At 46.1% G+C, this 20,021-nt stretch overlaps 1 protein-coding gene across 1 annotated transcript; it reads right to left on the bottom strand.

Moving 5' to 3' along the window:
* Window positions 1-448: 448 nt before the first annotated feature.
* On the bottom strand, window positions 449-14,792 carry RAB14 (RAB14, member RAS oncogene family). The gene is made up of 8 exons (XM_021543641.3): window positions 14,604-14,792; window positions 7,788-7,846; window positions 6,871-6,924; window positions 5,274-5,451; window positions 4,215-4,281; window positions 3,367-3,454; window positions 3,022-3,052; window positions 449-2,398 (listed from the first exon to the last, which is right to left on the bottom strand). The coding sequence occupies exons 2-8, from the start codon at window positions 7,837-7,839 to the stop codon at window positions 2,221-2,223; spliced, it is 648 nt and encodes a 215-aa protein (XP_021399316.1). The 5' UTR covers window positions 7,840-7,846; window positions 14,604-14,792; the 3' UTR covers window positions 449-2,220.
* Window positions 14,793-20,021: the final 5,229 nt, after the last annotated feature.

Genomic DNA, 20,021 nt, shown 5'->3' on the forward strand with positions numbered 1-20,021 from the left:
AGACAATGGCTTCTTAACAAAATTACAATCAACTTACTCCCTGCTCAGCAGAGGAAAAACCACTTTGTAAATCCTTCAGGCAGCAGGACAAGGCAGAGGCCAACACAGGTCAGTGGCTGTGCAGGGACTGTCCCAGCCCTCCCCGCCCTTTCCCAGGGACGGGCTTTGGCACCAGTCTCAGTCTTGCTCTTTCTCATCCTCATTCAAGATAACATTTTTCTATGCAGCCATTGTCAGAGTTCACTGGGAACAAACATCACCCAGCCCTGCTTCCCTTAGAGAGCAGCTCTGGAAACCACTGGCAGATTCCTCTGGAAACCCTGTGATATCTGTAGCAAGGAAGGCCCAGGATGAAGGCTGAGCACAAATCCCAGCACTCCAAGGAGCTCTCCCTCCTCAGAGGTCCCACCCTCAGCACAGAGGGCCAGAGCAAGGAACACACAGCAGGGAGGTTTATCTAGATACAGGTACTTTATTTACAAATATTTAGATTAATAGCATTGTTACATCAAATGAGGAGTACAGCAGTCCAAACAGATCCTTTCTGTGACAGAAACAATGAGACCTACTGTAACTTACTCTGGGAGTACAGGTATTGCACCTCAACAAGCTGTAGTCATTACAACACTGACTTCACATCAGCAGCAGGTCGTGGTCCCTGGGCAAACCCTGGTGCAGCCTTGGGTTAAGCAGGATGCAGGAGCTGGAGATCTTGAACATACCCATCTACTGAGGAACAGGAGTTAAAAAAGGACTAACCAGACAAACAAAGGGACAGCACACGAGTTACCCAAATCCTATTGTCTGCACATTCCAGTTTTGGCTTTTATTTAACATTGACTGTACAATACTCTGGTACCACTGGTTACTTACAAGTCTGAACATTGTAGAGTTTTAGTGTCTAGAGAGGGATTTTCAGACTACTTTGTATTTGAAATGCAGTAAGCCTGAAGTGGGACACTGCATCGTGGTTAAGCACTTACCCCCTTCCATTTTTAAACCTTGTGATGTTTTCCAAGGGAAGCTGCACACGGAGCCACAGCAAAACCCCACATTAGTGCAGCAACACCCCCCCAGACAGGGTCACCACGTGCCACCGCCTCACACACAGACCAGGCTGTGGCACCCCAGGAAAGATGTACTTGAAGGCTTGAAGAAAACCTTTAAAAAAAACCAAACCCTCACAAAGCACTGTTAAAAAATACAAGAGTAGTTAAAAATCCCTAGAGAGCACATGTTGTTCCAACTGTCCAGTTCAGCCTCTGCCCAGTCCCAAAGGTACAGGTACAAAAGCGGGAGGTGTGCGAGAGCCCGGCCATGGCTGAAGCCCGAGAATGCCAAAGAGAAGCAGGCAGAGCACTGCTGAGTGCAGAGGGGAGCATTGCACAGTGCAGAATGAGAGCCACACCCCACTAGTGTTAATGTCTGTGTCCCCAGCACCATGGGGACCCTGCAAGTGACACCCAGCAGCTGTAGCCCCAGCTGGGCTGTGCTGCCACGGGGGCACAGAGAGCTCAGACTGTACAAACGCGGGGTTCTTACACACTGCTCTAATGCCAGGCATCATTTTCTTCATTAAAATCATATACACAGGATGTATTTAACTGTTAGCTCAGTTCCTTCAAATTTTATACATATTTACGTTCTGTTAACAAAGGTAAAGGATAAAAGTAGCAAAAAAATGACGTAAAGCTATTGAGCACAAGAATGAACAGATCGCTTCCCTGCGCCACCCCGACCCCAGCACATCCCACAGGGAATTCTTCCAACAAAAGCACTTAATTACAGAGCCCCTCGCTACCATTGGAAGTCATTTCACAGCAAAAACTTATCCTTTACTACTGACAGCTCGAACAGTTAGAGGTGGGGAAGAAAGGCCAAAGAACCATAAAATAAACCATACAAGACGAAGCCCTGCAAAAGTGTAAAATCAGGAGTCCAGCATCAGTGCTCAGTTTAAATTATGTATCGGTGACACTATCACAAGGACAATCAAGGAAAAAAAAACTTCTAGATTTACCATGCAGGAGAGGTTTTATTACTCTACTTGCCTTTGATAACCTGATTACATCTAAAGTTGTTTAGCAGTTTAGTACTGTGTTAAACTTGTCTCGGAGTTTTAATTAAACCCAGTAAGATGTACAGAAGATGGGGAAGCGGTCAAAAGCACCACTCCCTAGAGCCAGAGGTGAGGGGTCAGGAGGAGCCACGGAGGGGTCACTAGCAGCCACAGCCTTCTCTCTGGGGCTGGGGTTCGCTCGTTAGCCGCCCCCCCTGCGGGGCTGACGGTTTGTGCTGTACGCCCGACTCGGCCGCGTTCAGGTCCAGGCTTCCATCTTGGATGTTCTGGTAGATCTTCTTGGCAGCCTCCAGGAACGCGTCCTCCACGTTCTCTCCACTGCAAGAGAGCAGCAGGAGTTACTGGTGCTGCAGTGCAGCTTTGAGGGAGCTGGGCAGGCGCTGTGCCCTCCTCTTCAGCCCAACAGCCCAGCCCCAGGACAGGGCAAGCCCTCCCTGGCCACCACACCCCCACCAGGACCAGCCAGGAGTAAGGAATATGTGCCAAAGAACTGAGGAGCAAAAATAAGCCAAGGCATCAAGCCACGTGCACAGGACAATTCTCACAGAGGCTTAAAGGCAAAGGAGGCGCTACGGATCAGAACCTCTTTTTGTTACAAAGTTCTGTTCTGACAGGTGCCAGTGGGAGCCACATTTCCTGGTGGCCCTGGAGATCTGCTCCCCAGTGACACAGGCAGCCCCAAGCATGGCACAGCAATCCTTCAGTTCTGGAGGGGCTGGTCATTGCCTACAGACCAAACCTGCAGCTCTGAACAGCCGGGGGAAGGAACCCTTTACACACTGAACACATTCCACACTCAAATAAGGCCTGAAATCCAAATCAGTTCATTTAAATTCAACCAGCCTTTGCCTGAAATGCAGCCAGAGGTCTCAGTTCCAAGTTATTTTCAAGTCACAGCAAACAGACCAATCTGAACATTACTACAGGAAAAAGTCACTTACGTTTTTGCACTTGCTTCAAGGAACAATAAACCTGTTCAGAGACAGAGGTTTAAGAGTCAGTGCACAGCAAACCTTAATAAAGAGCCCAAAGTCAGACACACCACGACCTTCCCATATCATGCAAGACACTATTTTAGTACTAAACAAGCTTTTGTGATTATGTTAAGGCATCAACACAAGCTGATTTCTAGAACTACACACAGTTATCTGACTGCCTGGGGCACAGGAGCTTGTACATACAATTCTATCACTCTGGAAGTGTAAGCCTGCAGCTATCAATGCTGAGGATTCACTTTAACATCGCTATTTTGTAGGAAAGTACCAGCTCAAGAGAAAAAAACACACCATTTTCTTCAGCAAATTGTTTGGCTTCTTCATATGTAACATCCCTCTGTGCTTCCAGGTCTGCTTTGTTTCCTATGAGAATTATCACCTGGGTCAGAAGAGACAAAGTTAGTCTGGGCAAAAGCTTAGGAGCCTTTCCACTGCCACCTTCATTATTACTGAGACTTTCTAAAAAACCAAAGGGAAACAGAAGAGCAGATTATCTACAGGAGCCATGCTCCTTCAGGAGAGCTCTGGGAAAGCAAGAACAGCATCTCCAGCTGACACCTTCCAAGGCTTTAGGGTGTTCTCACGAGATGAGGTCCTAAAAAGCTGCTCTTTACTTATGAGAACTGTACCCTGAGCCACTTCTTGTATTTGTTTAATCACATGCAAATCCAGACAGAATCTTCAGAGTTTTCTCATCAGTTTGGTGCTCAAATATTTTAGAGACATTCAGGAACAGGCTGAAGAACAACAGCTCTGTGGTATGGGCATAAAGACCCAGAATGATCTTCCTCCACAAAACCTGCTCAGCTTTTGCTGGAGATGCAATTTACATTCCAGCCTAAGGACAAGCATTCACCTCATTACTGACACAAAGCAAGAAGGAGTAACACAAGTCAAGGTTGGTCCAGATTTCATCCCAATTTTGTCTCCAACTGCTTCAAACAGACCCTGAAAGGTGAGTGGCACAAGCAGATTTTCAGAGGAAGCCCTTTTGCTGCAGCTGCAATCAGGAAGTGAATCACTGCACTCTGCACGTGGGGACAGAAGGAGTGCAGAAAACACCGACAGCTCTTGCAGAGACCATTGAAGTGCTTTGGGAGAAGCAATCTTGCTTCTAAGCTAAAACAAGTCAAACTTACAGTATTTGGATTGGTGAGGTTCCTTGCATCTGTCAGCCAGCTGCTTAAGTGATTATATGTACTTCTTCTGCAAAGAATCAAGGGAGGACACTTAGCATTTTATAAAATATTTAGGTGCCAACAGCACAGTCAGCATCCAAACACAGCAACATCCATCATCCCTGCTGATTGGCCCACCTCAAGACAGACAAACAGCAGCAGTGTGGACTCAGACCACAAATTCAAGTCAACTTTAAACCCTCTTACACTGCCAGTGGAAAGCCAGACCAATTCCCACTGCTAGCACACAGCTCTGCACACAGACAAGGCTGGTGCTGTTTTCAACAGAACACATTAAAGGGTTTCCTGTCAAACACCCTTACAGCACACAGTGCAGCACTTCAGTAACTGCAGAAGGTCGTGTTTTACTCAGGATTTACACAAACAGGAAATACACCTATATATGCAGGAAAAAAACAAAGAGGTGCCTGAAGAATATCAAGAACAGCCCCAGAGGAAGATGAGAGACGTGTGAAAGCAAAAGTATTTCACGTTGCATCTGATGCACTACTGCTTGAGCAGCATCTTGAGCTGCAGCCTCCAGAGGCTGCAGGATGGCTGCTGTGCAGTGCCAGCTGCTGTGGAAGAGGCCCAGGGTCAGGCTGAGGCCAGGCTCTCTCCCCACACACCACGGGCAGCTCCGCACGTTCACTGCGGCACCGCCGCGCTCTGCGGGGCCGCTGAGGACACCCCTGCCAGGTGAGCAGCACTGCCACGTGCTGAAGAGCAGATTCTAAGGGCAAAGCCAGCTCTTCAAACAACTTCACACAGGCTGAAATGCATATTCCTCAGGCTCATCAGCATCAAGACTGTCCAAGACAACCCGCTCACATCATTCCCTGCATCTCATCTGCGGCTCTTTAACCACGGGGTATTTGGGTAAGGTGTGGCAGGCATGGCACAGCAGGATGCTGCTCACCCAGACACACACAGAGCCTCTGAGCCAGGGGGACAGACCAGACAGTGCCTACAGGGCTGAGCATCCCAACCTCAGCACACGCAGAGCTCTGCTGCCCTTACCTGGTGATGTCGTAGACCATGAGAGCTCCTGCTGCTCCTCTGTAGTAGCTTCGTGTGACAGCCCTGAATCTCTCTTGTCCTGCTGTATCCCAAATCTGTAGTTTAATTTTTTGGCCACTAACTTCAATTATTCTTGTGCCAAATTCAACACCAATTGTGTGGGGACAGTCTGCCATAACTGTCGTGAAAAACAAGAGCAAAGATCAGATCTTCCTAAGACAAGGTTTCCTTGCTGCAAAAGTATGACTATCACAAGTTTTCAGTTATCTTTACTAGACTTCCAGTCCCTAAAAAAGCATTTTTACAGCTACAGTTCCTAAACTGCATCACTTAACCAGAAATAAAATGCTGTATTTCCTGAGCTGCTGTTAGTTTTAAAAACATTTATAAAATTCCTTGCCTTCTCTGCTGCTCTTTGGTGATACATATCAGAAGGTACCAAGTCAGCTGACTCCCAGTTATCCTTGCAGAATGTTAACTATTTTAATGCAGTAGGAAAAGATAATTTTTAGGGAATTACCAAAAAAGATACAGTTAAAAAGTCTGTCACATCTTCAAAAACAAACACTCAAGTTGTTTCAGACAGGGCAATAGTATGACTGTCCAGGAAAATGCCAGTTTCAGTAAGTAGCTACAAACACAACAAATCAAATCTAAAAAGGCATATTTCTTGTTATGATAAACTTACGTTAATAAGCTCATCTTTGAGGAAGATCAAGAAAATACAGACAGGATGAGGACCTACTCTGGCTACCTAGAGTTAGGGGCAGCCTCCCTGCAAAGATGTTTGGCACGTTAGTTTGGTTGTCCTGCTTTGGCTTGGTGCTGACACAACATTCTCCTCATGGACAATTTGAGCATGTGCAAAATGGCTTTTGAATAACTGGCTGAATACTGCATTTTCATTAAAAACAACAGTCAGAACTTCCTATTTCTACTGGAAAACAAATATTTTAACTGCAGCTCCTACCCACTTGTTACCACATGGTGATGCCAGTACTGAGAAATACCTCCAGACTTACTCACTCAATGAGGTAACAGCTGCTGCAAACCACAATGCAACACACACGAGGAGAAACTAAGACTAATTCTTAATTAGTGATGATAAAACATGAGAAAATGTTTCAGCTGAGAGAGACTGCAGCAAGCCCTAAACACCATCACCCTGGGCAGGTCAAGTGTCCTGCAGGGCTGCTTAAGGCTGCAAACAAGGACTCAAAGCAAAATTATTCTCTTTTCTTCTGAACTCCTTAACAGCACTATAAACTCCAACTGCTTGTGATCAAGCTACACCAATATTGAAAACATGCACATTTCAGAAATTTCTTTGTCCATATCAAAATCCACAGAAAAGCTGTAAAATCAGATCCAGTCCTCCCACTGCTCACAGGCAGGATTGGCAGGAGCAGGTTTTGCCATAACTACATCAATATTTGTTTCTGCATCTGCTGAAGTCAAACCAAAAATGTGACCCAGTAAAATCAAAACTCATAGAGAGTAAGACAGACACCAAATCGAGCTCATGCATGATGGAAACAGGCAGGGAAAAGGGATGAAAATGCCAGTTAGAATGAATACCATGAACTGAAATACTCACACTTCTTTTCTGTGAATTGATGAAGCAAACAGGACTTTCCTACACCCATGTCCCCTGTTACAGAAAGAATAGTTAAATCATTGTTGCAACAAGCACATTTTCTTCCTCCCACACAACAAATGGTACAGAGACATTCATTTCTCAGGTCAGATGGGCAGTGTTCTATCCCTGGCTATATCCTTGAATTTATCAACTTGCCACTAAAGCTTTGGTTACAGGTACAGCTTGCAAGCAAGAGCAGAACACTCAGGAAATTGCTAATTTGTATTACTGATTTTATAACTCTCATTCACAAGGTTCTAAAACGTACAGCTGAAGAAACTGAAATGTAAAATATACTTGGTGTTTGCTCCTGTCTTACTGTGGTAAGAACATCAAAAATACTGACAACCATCCAGAACACTTCAAGAAATTGCTTTATTTCCACTGATCCTCTTGCACAATGCCAAGATCTTTTAAGAACCAACTTTTCCAGAGGCTGAGGCTGTCACAGCAGCCTGACTTATAAACCTGCAGATCATTTACACCTACACAAGGTCATTAACAATTAAACAATTAACAGCAAAACCAGTTCTTCCAGGACAGCAAAAAAATGCAATCCCTTAGAGTCCCTGACTAAGCAGTCAAGGAAGCTGCAGCTAAAAGGAACATTTAAACACAAAAATACAGCTTGACAGAGGTTTGTGAGCCTCATGCAATGGTTTCCAATCAGCACTCATGCCTTCAACATAAATTCTAAAACCTTGGAGATTAATGATGCAAAAACACGCTGCAGTAAATGCTGAAGCTGCAGACAAGTGTGGTGACCTGTGGGGACTGAGGTGGGACAAGCACAAACTGAAAGCAGCTTGGCACAGCCCCAGGTTTCTCATGAATCCACACGGAACACGCACAGGTGGGAGCCCACCGGTACTTACCAATAATGATGTACTTAAAGATGTAGGAATAGTTGTAAGGTGCAGTTGCCATTGTGGCACTAAAATAAAAAACAGAACATGTCAGAACTGATTCTTGTTCCCTCAAGGCAACCCAAATCATCCAGTTTAGTTCATATAAACAAAAAAAAAAAACCAGCCTTCCTCTTGCTCTCTCCCACAACCACTCTTTCATTCACAGCTCAAATCTGTGTCGTTTCCCAGTCGCTGAATTAGTGGCACAGCCAGCAAAGTTCCCACATTGTTTGCTCTGAGCCCCTGTCAGTGAGGCCTCCAAGTACAAACACACTCTGGGGTGGGACTGATAATCAATTTTATCCAGAAGGACTTAGAGCTGTTGAAAAGCTCAGTCCCTCCTTGCTCTGCACAGTCACTGCCAGACCAGCACTCACCCTCCAAAGAGCTGATGTATCAACCAAATAGAAAATCTGACTCCAGCACAAAATGTGAAGAGATTTAACAAAACCAGCAAGTTGGAACTATTACCTCACACTTCTGAGACTTGCAACAGCAACAAAGGAAGCAGTGCAGCTTGCAGCAAACAGCTAAGATTTAAAAGAATGCTGTAGTAGCCTTAACTGGGGCCTGGGGTGCTGCTTGTCCATGGTGGAAAAGCATTGTAAGCCACAAATCAGATGTTCAGGAAGTTGGTTAACATCTCTGTGGCTTTGTCAGCACAGCAGCACTACCAGCGAAGCTGCTGAGCAGTTTCTCTTTTTTAAAAGGCAGTCAAAATATTTCTAACATTCCAGAATTTTCCTAAATGTACAGGGCATTAGAACTGGCTTCAGCTGTCTAAATCTGCAAGGAGTAAAAGCTGACTTGCTAACTAACAGGCCACTTAGCCAGGATTACACTTCTGTAAGGGCAATGTTGGCAGGTAACATTAAAGATGGGAAATGCCTGCTTTGGTGCCAGGCTTTAAGTTAAACTGGATCCACTGCTCAGTTAAGCAAGTGGAAAATTTCTAGCAGGAATTCAGCACTTCCCTTGCTGCTCCTGCAGGGCAGATAGCCAGCCATTACAAACACATGGTACTCCTTACAAGGAACACTGCTGGAGCCTAGAAAGATTTTCATTAGGTCATGTGTCATTCACATGACAAATGAAACCAATACTGGAAAGAAATACAAACAGAGGAAATCTTCCTAGGCCTGGGACTTTCTCAAAAGCAAAGCACTGTTCCCTGCACCACAATTAATCCCTCTCAGTGAACTGCAGTCGTAAGAAAGATGAACAAATCTCATTCCCAGCACAGAGCCAGCAGCCTGTGCTCCCCAGCACTGAGATTTGAGGCAAACATGCTTATCTAGAACTGGGAGGGGAACAACTCCCAGAGCAGCTCAGAAGGGTTTACCGAGTGCCAGGCGCTGCTCTGCACCTCGTCTTCCCTCCAGACCTGGCTCAGGAGATGGAAACACTAGGTCCTTCTCTCCCAAAAGAACACAAAGCACCTCTGCTAAATCCTACAGACACACACTGTTCTACTAAACCAGGTTATTCCAAGATAGGAAATAAAGTGACACTTTTGGACACTAATACACAAAGCAAGCCAGCAGCTTTATTGCCTTATTTCCTGGAAGATTCCAGCATTACAGTACCAGCTTCAACACGTGAATGGGTTATTTTCAACAGCAGTAAATAAAGACAAGTCGCTGCTCCATACTGAGTTCCAAAGGAATGTGTCACTGTGGAAACATCCAGTCCTTCAAGTTTCCTGAACATCTTTATACATTATGTTCTTTTTCTTCTCCAGCACGGTAAACTGGGCACACAAAGCACGTGTTCCTGCAGGACCCTTCACCTGCCACCTCCTTTGTGGGCAGGGCAGGAGCACCACGCCCACAGCTCAGCTCCATGTGATGGCACACAGGGCTCAACTGGGGGTCCTTGAGGCAACTGGAAATATAAAACAAAGTTTGAACAAACTGATCCATACATGCAAGTGGTTCAGGAGAGCAGGAACTGCCCTGTTTTCCACAGAGAACAGCTGGGTGTTACAGCCACAAGACGCCAAGAGCACCAATATGCACCAAAGATCTCCTGTGCATTCTGAGGATGGAAATGTCCAGTAACTTATGCTGTTAAAAACCCCAACCAAACCAACCAGCACCATGAACTCTGAGACAGGGAACCAAGCATCTGTGTGGCTATGAAACCAGCCTGCATGCCCACTCTTCTTCCCAAGACCAGGAGGCCAAGGAATGCCAAGTACTCCCAAACACAAGGAAGTTTCGTGTTTCTGAGCACATGACTTTAGGATAGCACTGTGTGGTAAACAATGTTGTACTGCTCTGCTGTTCCAACCAGGAGGGAAATGCATCCTGCTTTCCAAGTCAGGAAAGTGAGGAGGACTTTTTTTAAAGCATGAACACATCAGGAACTCAGTGCAGTCTCTGTCACAAACTGAATTTGAAGCGAGTCTCAACTAGATCTTCATTGCTAAATATACAGCTGTTTGCCAGACTGTTTCTGCTTGCTGAGATATGCCCATTTTCATTATTCCCTCTAAGTAAGAAAGTAAGAAACTATGCTATTTCAATGCAAAAAACTACTGGTATTACATTTATTGCAAGGGTCACATTACAGAAAAGATTCTGAAATACTCCAAACCATTAGTAAAGGTCAGGAATGTTTTCTGGAGAACAGATGATTCCTTTAAATAAAAAGTCAAATAAAAACCCAAGCAACACTAAAACAACCAAATAACAAAATTTTAAACACTCAAATTCCAATAAGGATTAGCAGGAATTCAAACTGTACTCAGATCTTGGAATAGAAGTGATATTCCACAAGGACTCTGTGCTGAAGGAGAAAAAAAAAATGCAACTAACTAAACACAGAAACCCCGCTGAGAATTTAGCCTTGGAAAACTGACCACCTCAGCATTTACTGCAGACGAAAGAAGGAAGTGCAGACAAGAACAGGGCACAAGAGGGGTCAGTAAATTCTAAACTATCAGCTACATGTCAATGCAAGGGCTTGATGCCTTGATAGGCATCGCCCCTCTGCAGGAACTCAAGTTCTGCCTCCACCCCCTGTCCCACACACGTGAATCTCAGTAATTCCAACCGGGGGGAATGGGCTTTCCCCCTGGGAGGGCAAGAACTGCAGGGCTGAGAAAGTTGCACATAAATATCCAGAGCTCAGCCTCGCCACTGCTGGCACTGTGCCACCCGAGTTAACCAGCCATGAGTTTCCTGCTAACAGAAAGCAGAAGTTTAGTCTGGGAGCTTGGCCTACCTGCCATCCTTCTTCCAGGAGAGGCTGCCAGCCCAGCCCCGGCTGCCTCCTCCCAGGTACGGCTGCCCTGGAGCCCAGAGCATTAGTGCAGGATGGCCACTGGCCAGAGGAGCTCACTGAGTACAGACTGATGCTCATTTCAAAGCCTATACAATTCATTTCTGCATTACATTAAGACTGGACATTTTACAGTGAGCAGTGTCACCAAATCCATTTCCCATATATCAACTTCTTCTTGGAGGCTTTTTTTGGAAAATAAAGTTAAAGATGACCTTAATGAGACACCAGTACATGTACATCTCCTTCTCTAATCAACAAGCACCACACAGATATTTAGAAATCTCACTGAAACCTTATTTCAAGTATCAGCTACATCTGTACTTCCCGAGATAAGATTGTTCTGGGCACACTGCTGTAACATTCTTTATCACAGTAACATAACCTGTAAATATCAGATGCATACCAGCCTTTGTGAGATCTGTGCATTTCCTTCCAGTTCAAAGACATAGTTTTAACTCTTCACTGGATATCACTTGCACTAAGAAGTTTATTATCTTTATACTCAACAAGAAGCAGGTGTGTTATAAGGGAGACCAGAACCTGCATGCAGAGGGCTTTTCAGATACTGCTGTGGTTCATTCCACCAGCTGATGGATGGTCCATGTGCAGGGATGAGAGCTGGGGAAAAAACTACCACCTCCAAACTCAGCACTGCCCAGCTGTTCCTGGTTCCCTGCAAAGGACAGAACTCTGCAGCCAGGGAACCACTGGGAGCTACTCTGAAGCAAAAAGCATTTTGTAGTCTCTCTGGGCAGCCAGGTGTTCTGTGCATCATTCCCCAAGGATGTGCAGTACTAAAAGCTCTCACAGTTGAATCTGTAGATTATTTAGATGTTAATTAACAGACAACAATAAGATTGGTAAGGGGGAGGAGCTGGAAAGAGGTAGAATTGTTTCATTTTGTAATTGCACTTTTCCCCTGATAAGACTTTTGTCAAGCACACAGAACAATGTGGTTCAACTGGTACCTGACCTCAGCAGGCTACTAGAAACAGTCTGTGAGTGCTTCAGTTATGGTCACCTGTCAGATAACAGCACACTGAAGGTAACAACAGCTCTGCTATCAATTAATTCACCAAAGCACTGAATTCCCATAGGTCTGTTGTCCACAGCACTCCATGAGGTCTGCTACAATTAAATTCCACTGTGGTTCTCTGGCTTTCACACACCAAGGACATTCAGGTCTTCCTCAACCACATCAACATCTCAGCCCTCTTTAAGATGATGCTCTGCAGCCACTGTGCTCTGCTTATTTATTCATTTTTGCAGGCTTGGCTTTACAAAGCCCTGCTGAGCCTGATTCCTGAGGAGTTTCAGAGCCTGCTGCAGCCTTCACACCTGTCTGACAACATCACTTGTTGCTGGCCAGTTCCTTACTCATCCCTCAGCTCTTCCAGAGTCATCCTCCCTTGCTTCCCCCTCTTGGATTTCACCAAAGCAGCCAATCAGCACAAGACAGGAAATTTGGCTCAGCTGATCTCTGCTCACCCAGCAGCCTCTGGGAGCTGCTGTCCAGGATCACTTTGCATTTCCTTACTACTCCCACCTCCAGTTACTCTTTCCCTGAGAGCACACGAGGCCTGCAGGCTCTGGGGCTCAGACTGCAGCCCTGCAGAGCCCTTTCCAGGCTGTTCTTGAAGAAATGCATTTGCTGTGTTCCCTAATCACATCAAACACCTTAGCCCAGCCTGAGGCCTAGGAGGTTCTTCTAAAGGCTTCACAGGCCTTCACTTCTCCTTCCTCCAGGAGAGCTTCATTTTTCTTTTTAAATCAAAGCTACCTAACACACTACCTTCACTTTCTGACTTTCCTCACCAGCTCTCCAGTCACATCCACGTTGTCCTGGTTATCATTCTGCTGGTTTCACATCCTGCTTCATTAAGTTACTCCATTTTGCTTCCTGCATTTATACATGCACACTTCAATTCTCCCTAACCACACCCCAGCAGCAGAGCTGAACTAATCACTGCCTACCCGTCCTCATCAGCTCGAGCACCTTCTGCCATGTCCCTCCCCACAGCCACCCCTTATCCACTTGTATTTCCTCACTTATCCTACTCTTCTCTTCCTACAGAACACTCCAACCTGTTGCATGTCTGTTCCCAGCAGGAGAACCAAGGTCCAGAGGTAAATTTGGGACAGAATATAGAAAACCAGAAGAGTTTTCTGTCATTCCAATAAATCAGAACACTCTGGAGTCACCACCTAGGAAAACACAAGTCACAGACGTTTTAGGTAAATATTAACTAAGAGCTACCTCCTGTTTCAGGAAGATTCAGCAAAATGAGAATCAATCTTAATCAGGTTTCATTAGATGCCCAGAAGTGAGCAGGTAATTTTAAAGTATTATTTACATTTTACATCCCAGTAACTCCAGTAGAACAGGTTTGTTTCCAAACTGCTGTCCTTCATAAGAACTCCTCATTTTTTTGTTACTCATAAAATGGAAAAGAGAACTTCTTCCTTGCACTCAGACTTACGACATTTTTAAATCCCTACAGGAAGCTAGCAAATTCCTTTATAAACCACATTAAATTGTGACATTTAGTAATTAAGCTGCCCAAGGTATTTTCTTCCCATCAGCAAGTACTGCCCAAGCACAAGGGCTCTGCAGTCCAAACCAGGACAGGAATCAATCCCAGGCAATACACTCCACAGGATAACACCTGTAAAAGATGTGACTTGGGATTTAGGACACAGCCACCCTGAGGAATCCTGTTCACTAAGGGGCTCTGTCACCTCTGAAAAACATCCCAACACAGATCCACCCTGTTTTAAAGCAAAAGCCACAGCGAGTAACCTCCAGAGGCACTCCAGTGCAGACACCCACCTTTCTCTGGCTTTACTGCCACGATAATTCAGCACAACTCCAATTCAAGACAAAGCTACCAACAGATGTTGTGGATACTTCGTGTGCTGCAAACAGGCAATAAACAATTGGAAAGGAAATAATTTCGCTCTCTTTAGCCTCAATAAGCTTTGACAAAAAAAAAAAAAAAAAACAGTCTAGAATACTTTCGCTGCTTTCTCAAATAGGAAGTGGCTTTTCCCTCAACCCTCAAAGTTATTTTTCTGTCAAAGTTCATGACGGCACAGGTCAATAGAACAATTAAAAGCAGAGATAACGCTGCACATCGGCCACATACACGGCACAATACACACATACACACCCTCCGTGCAACTGCAACAGCTCGTAAGGGGGAGATACAGAACACACATATAAAAATATCGCCGGTGTTGCTGGCGGCGGTGCCGAGGAGCGCTGGGAGGCGGCGGTGCCACAGAGCCAAGCGGCCTAGTCCTGCCCGCAGCCTCCCCCCGCTCAGCCCGGCCGCCCCTTCCCCTCGCTGCCGGCCCCGGGCCCGCCGGGCCGCGCCTCGGGGCGGCCCCGGGACGGAGCGCGGCCGACCGGGACCCGCCCCGGCCCGCGGAGCCGCGGCGCGGGGCCTGGCGCTGCAGCGGCCCGGCCGGGCGGGCCGTGCCGGCGCGCCGTACCTGTGCTCGGGGCTCAGGGAGCGGTGCAGCGCGGCCGTGCGGGCGGTGCCCGGTGCCCCCGCGGGCTGTGTGGCTCGGCTCGCTCCGGGCTCGCTGCGCTGCCTCAGACGCGGCTCCGCTGCGCCCCCATCACCCCCGCAGCCAAGATGGCGGCGCCCCTCGCACGGGGTTTCCCCTCCCACTCTCGACGGGCGCCGGGGCCGCACAAAGAGTGGGCGCGAGGGCGCCGCGGCGCAGCCAATCACGGCGGCCGCTGCGCGGCGGGGCGGGAGCGCGCGCGGGGCGGGGCCGCGCGGGGCGGGGCGGGCGCGCGCGCCCTCAGGCGGCGGCGGCGGCGCCTCAGGGCGGAGCGGGGCCGCCGGCGCCGCGGAAAATCCCGGATTTCCGCGCTGTTCTCCGGGAAAACGGCACGGAAGCCAACAGCGACCCGCCCGGAACCCCCAGCTCGCGGGGCAATGGTGAGAATGCACGGCCCGGCGCGGCGCAGGTACGGGGATGTCGCGCCCTGAGGGGCTCCGGAGGTCCCCGTCTGTCTCCAGGAGCAGCGCCCGGTGCTTGGCAACGTCCCGTGAAATGCTCGAAGGTGTTCATTTGGCCTTTGAATAATTTAAATCAGCTTTTTAAACACTCGTGGCATGCGAACCTCAAGACCTAAAAGCGCAACGTACTGCCCAAATCTCACAGTTCACGGGATTTAAAAAATAAATCAGCGGTTCGGGAGGTGTAAAAGTATATCAATAAATTTCCCCAATAAGGATTTTGTTTCAATTCCAAACATTACAGCAAATATCAGATTCTGCTGTGGGTCACTGTCCAAGATTTAAATTTCAGCTTCCCCACTGCCATAACATTTCTATGGAACTATTTTCACATGGGCATTTTCCATCTCCATTACTGTGACATTACTAATTCCATTTCCTTAGTTGAGCAACAGCCAGGGAATCCTCTGCTTTCCATGAATCAGCCACCCCCTAATTATTACTCAACCTCTGCCAGGGAGAAACTGCATGGTAGATAACACTCCCTGTTATCTGGGCAGAAACTTCATAGAGTAAAAAGCACTGAAGAAAAACAATTAGAATTCTTTTCCCCTTTATCTACATGCTAAACAAATCTCTGAGTGATAAAAAGCAAAGATTCAACAGAAAAATACAAAATCTGCTGGCAATGTAGTAAAGATGTAGGACTCCTGTCACTTATTGTCAGGGTTCTAACTTCAAAACTGTGCAACAGAACCCTTTTCAAGTTTTGCAGAACCTTATATGGAGTGACTTTTGCTAGAAAAATAGGTCAAAACGAGCCAGTGAGAATGATTTCCACGAGAGGGAGTCTTTAAACGGAAAATGACCTGACTGTTGTGACACAATTGCAGTCTGGTTTACTGACTTGAGAAAAGCACACTTCCCTGGTACTGTCCCAGATATTATTCTGTTAACACAGGCACTGCAATGAGAGGTTTTCTAATTCAGAATCGTTCAGATATCACACACCAAAATACATTGAGGATTTCTCTATCTATGGCTCAGTGTTGGTAGCGTCAGGCAGGCAGGGTGAGTTTGCGTGTTTTTACAAGAGGGAATCATACAGGTAATTATTGCTGTCATCCATGGGAAGGGCAGTGGGGGCACAGCCTGCCCGGGGTGGGAGTGGCTGGTTGGAGCTGCAGCTTCTTTTCCAGGGGGAATTGCAGCCAGCCCTCTCCCCCAGGCAGGCACAGGCTCCTCGGGTTTGCGCCTCTCCAGTCACAGGGTGGCACTTCCCCCTGCAGAGCCCACGGAGACACCTCAGGATTACTCAACAACTCGGAAAATCCCTTTAATCTGGAGCCTGGTTTATTTAATTGTGAACAGAAATGAGAAGCGGTTTGGGGATAGAATTATTTTGTTTCTTACCTGCAACAAAATGAAAAGCCATTATCTAAATGTGAGCAAGATTTAGCTTTTAAACGGAAATTCCCAAATATATTTTATCTAAAACTGCCTTCCTTTCTGAGGTGATGTAAAAGGCAATACAGATTTGCTTCAAAGCTCCTGCTTTTATATGCTCTGCTCAAATATTCCTACAAAGTTTAAAGTTAACAGAAGACATGAGCGAGGAGGATGGAGTAACAGCATCTGCATTTCTTTGGTTCTTTATTCTTGTGAGTGCTTGAAAGCCTGCAGCAGTTTTTCAACAACAGTTATTGAGAAAAGGCTGACTTCAGCCCATTCATTGTGAACATCTGGACAGAACCTAACAACAGTAATTAAAACCCACTAAATTGGTAACAATACCAAATTGCCAGGGATGGAATCCTCCTCTGTGGTCCCACCCTTCCCTGTGGATTTCTGCTGGGTCAGTCCACTCTTGAAAAGCCTTTTCCACGTGTCTCTTTCTGTCAAGAGGGAGCAGCATCCAAATTTTCTGGTCACATGAGCCTTGCTCTTGGGTTTATTTCTGTACCACAAACTCCAGGAAAAGTAAAGACTGAGTTAATGCAGTTGGTAGAAGGCTTGAGGATTTTCTTCTTTGCAAATAAACTACACAGAGTGATCTGTAGGATCAGCTTCCTTCTTTAGAATGCATCCTTGTAAGAAAATAAACCTAAATATAATTAAATTACACATCAGCTTTCATTAAGAGTGTGGGATTGAATGGAATTTTTGTCTGCAACACTCTTTTCCCTAAGGACAGCAGTAAGCAGGCCAGACTGTCAGAATTTAAACTGTCAGGCCACAAACAGGCAATAAAAAGTCAGGTTTCTCTGTCTGTCATCTTCCCCCGAACCCCAGCTTCATCTTCTGGCTTTGCTCAAGTTTCTCTAGACAGAGAGAGGGGAGAAACACAAGATTTTTCAGGAACTAGTTTGAAATGCACGTCTGTGGGAGTCGATCACGTAACGCTGGATTGGTCACAGATGACTAACTGGTCTTTACTTGTATTTTATTTTTGAGTTGCCCAGTTCTCCTTTCATCTCTTACCATTTCAGTTTTGTGGTGTCTGTAGAAATATTCCTGTGGTCAAGGTTTTTTTTTTAGTTCCTTCTTTATCTTTTTTAGTTCCTTCATCTCATGTAAAACAGGCAGTCCAAGCCCATTGGCACTTGTACAGCCTCAAAGCTTCAAATTAAATTGATTAATAATAGAAGAACATTTGGGCCAATGGTAATTCTGGTGTCAGTAGATGCAGCTCAGCTGGATTCTCTCTGTCAATATTTTGTGGGAATGGCAGTATGGAATTGAAGTGTACCCCTTTCCACAGGAACTTCAACATTAATATTGAGGAATACTTCCAAATACATACAGCAGCGAGCTCCCTTGATGGGTCAGTGCTCACCATGACTCCTTCTATCCTGACTGAAGCTAAATCTGAGCTTTACTGACTTCATTTGGCTTATTTTGGAGTTCACCTTTCAACTCTGATCCCTTGAGCGTAATCCTCAAGCATTCATACTTCGATGGGTCCTTAGCAAGTAGCTTATATTTTAGCACAAAACCAAACTGTAGCAATAGAAATGCCTGCAAAATACCAGCATCTGCTTTTCAAAGGCATGCAAGTGCTGTGGTTTCCTGGCTGACAGGACAACATGCCCAGAGACCAGATCCTGGCAGTGGTGAAAGGCTTTGTGAGTCAATCATCTTGCACAAGGCAGGAATTGATCCACACAGAGCTGCTTCTGGACAGAAAGCAACCTCTGGAGCTGACAGCAACAACCTGGAGGGGTTTGTGCCCCACCTCAAGGTGTCTCCTTGCTGAAGGACTTTGCAGTGCCACAGCACAAGGCTCCCTAAAAACTTTTCTGTCCTTCTCATCAATCACAGTGATTTCTGACACCAAGAGACTCTTGGTTCTGCTCTGTGTGGTTCCAGATCTCACTCTCTGCACTGAGAGGTTACTTCTTGGAAAGAAACTCCCTCTAATGCTTCAGCATGCCAAGGTCACTTTTCTATCCTCAACAGCACAAGGGTAGCTGCATTTCCAGCTGAATAGTGGAAACAGGGACCTAAAATTTCCATGGAAACATTGCAATTTAACAGCACTTAAAGTAATTGAACACAGTGTTTTCAAAGGGCTAAGTCATTTTGCATTAATCATATTTGAGGGACAGGTGAAGAATTTTTGGTTTAGCTATGTAATGATGTTACAAATGCATGATAGGATGTGAACATGATGCAGAACATCAAGTAGATGAGTTACTGTGTGATTGTGCAGTGTCAGTGCCTCTGTAAAGGATGTTCCCGATTTAATGAAAGGTTTGGTTATGCACAGCTCTCCCAGACTTCAGAATCAAATTGGCAGATGGTTCTTAGCCCACCTAAAATGTTCTGGTTAATAATGTTCTCATACACAAAAGCGTAACAAAAAACTTCTTCAGTTATAGGCATGACAGAGGAGAAATACCCACCACTGGCTTTGTGAATAACCATGTCTTTGTTCCACACAATTCCAGCAGCAACTGGGGGCATTGTTGGTGGCATAGAAACCATTTTTGTGAGAACCCACTGCAGGGTGGCACTGTCTCGGTACAGTGCTCCTCTCAAGAGCACAAGACAGTTCTCCGATTACATGATGGAGAGAGTGAAAGAAAACAACAGCTGGCTGTGGCCTGCCTGCCTGGCTTAGATTTACCACTACTCACTGGTAGTGTTGAGGAAAAACTCCATAAAAAAGGCAAGGAGTTAGAAATTTCTATTGTTTCTGAGTGCGGTTGGAGATGTCTGACTCGCTCTCAGATGTGTTTTTACATACAATGTTTCACAGAAAATGCTTCCTGCTAAATTGCTCTGAAGGATCATGTTCCTTTCTCAAACTTCAAACACAACAACCACGGGAGGGATGACTGTGCTCTGTGTGATATTCCCAAGCACATGAGCCATAAGGTCCATGCCTTTATGTGTGTACTTAACAATGTTCAAGTAATTTATTGTTACACCAAACTTCTTAGGAGCTTAAATGGGTTACCTAACCAACAATTATGAATTGTTACCTGTGTCAGCCCAATTTGTTCCCCAGATCTCTACTCACACAGTGCCCAGGGGCACTCACTGTGGTGAGGGAGATGTTCTGAGGGACACTGAGCATCAGAACCAGGCTTTGCATGGCTCAGGGCCCAGAAGAGATCTGTACACGCTTATCTGTGCACCCACACCACAACTGGCGTGCAGGACAGGGTGACTATAAATAGGGGACAGGAAGGAAGAGGTCACTGGCCTGCAGGGCACGGCAGCGCTGGTCCCAGCAGTGCTGCCCGGGATCAGGGTGTGCACGGACACACTGACAGCTCCCAGCCACGGGGATGGGTTACTGGCACATCCCACACTGCATCCTAGAGTGATGTTTGAGTAATGGCTGTCATCCACAGAGACTGTGCTACAGGCCCCCTGTGCGTGTGCTTTGGTGCGGGCATACCAATAACTGCATGAAGATTACAAAACAATG

This window comes from Lonchura striata, chromosome 22 (assembly GCF_046129695.1).
Source record: "Lonchura striata isolate bLonStr1 chromosome 22, bLonStr1.mat, whole genome shotgun sequence".
Taxonomy (NCBI): Eukaryota; Metazoa; Chordata; class Aves; order Passeriformes; family Estrildidae; genus Lonchura; species Lonchura striata.